The 570-nt window shown below is 32.5% G+C and overlaps 1 protein-coding gene across 1 annotated transcript; it reads right to left on the bottom strand.

Annotated features, from left to right (window-relative positions):
* Positions 1–6: 6 nt before the first annotated feature.
* LOC117109688 lies at positions 7–564 on the bottom strand. The gene is made up of 2 exons (XM_033252066.1): positions 494–564; positions 7–387 (listed from the first exon to the last, which is right to left on the bottom strand). The coding sequence occupies exons 1-2, from the start codon at positions 500–502 to the stop codon at positions 88–90; spliced, it is 309 nt and encodes a 102-aa protein (XP_033107957.1). The 5' UTR covers positions 503–564; the 3' UTR covers positions 7–87.
* Positions 565–570: the final 6 nt, after the last annotated feature.

Genomic DNA, 570 nt, shown 5'->3' with positions numbered 1-570 from the left:
CAGCGAATGATTGAAAAGTGTTAGAATAAAACAAATACAATCTAAAATTTAATAATCTAATAATCATACTAGCACAACAAATAAAAATTAAAACTCACTGTTTTGAAGTCGATCCAGTGATGCATCAGTCAGTTCTTTTCGAAATGAATAATCTTTCAAGTCAACAACTTGTTTCACCACAAAGGATTTTGTTCGTTTTGACCACTGCACTTTCCATTGCTTTTCACCCATGGAATCAGTTGACTGTCTTCTTCCAACGTTGTTATTGTTGTCTAGTGCAGCAAGCATAGTCCTTGCCACCATTCCCTCGTAACTAAAAGCAATGCGCTTTGGAACATACTTCAACATTATGTTGTGGAAGTTTCCAGTGTGACAAAACTTTGTGATCTAAATTTAAAAAAATAATAATCACAAATAACAAAAAATGTTCAATAATGATTATAAAAAAAAGATTGTATGTGTAATAGTACTTCACAGAGGAAATGTTAATTACCATTGACATATACTTGATCAGTTTCTTGTCTGTAACAATAGCCTGCAAAGCTTTATGCGAAGGAGATCCTGCTTTTA

Source organism: Anneissia japonica, unplaced genomic scaffold (assembly GCF_011630105.1).
Source record: "Anneissia japonica isolate Jap-2015-1 unplaced genomic scaffold, ASM1163010v1 scaffold201437_len570_cov107, whole genome shotgun sequence".
NCBI classification, from domain to species: domain Eukaryota; kingdom Metazoa; phylum Echinodermata; class Crinoidea; order Comatulida; family Comatulidae; genus Anneissia; species Anneissia japonica.
The sequence above is the reverse complement of the archived record's forward strand: the minus strand, read 5'-3'. Positions and strand labels throughout refer to the sequence as shown.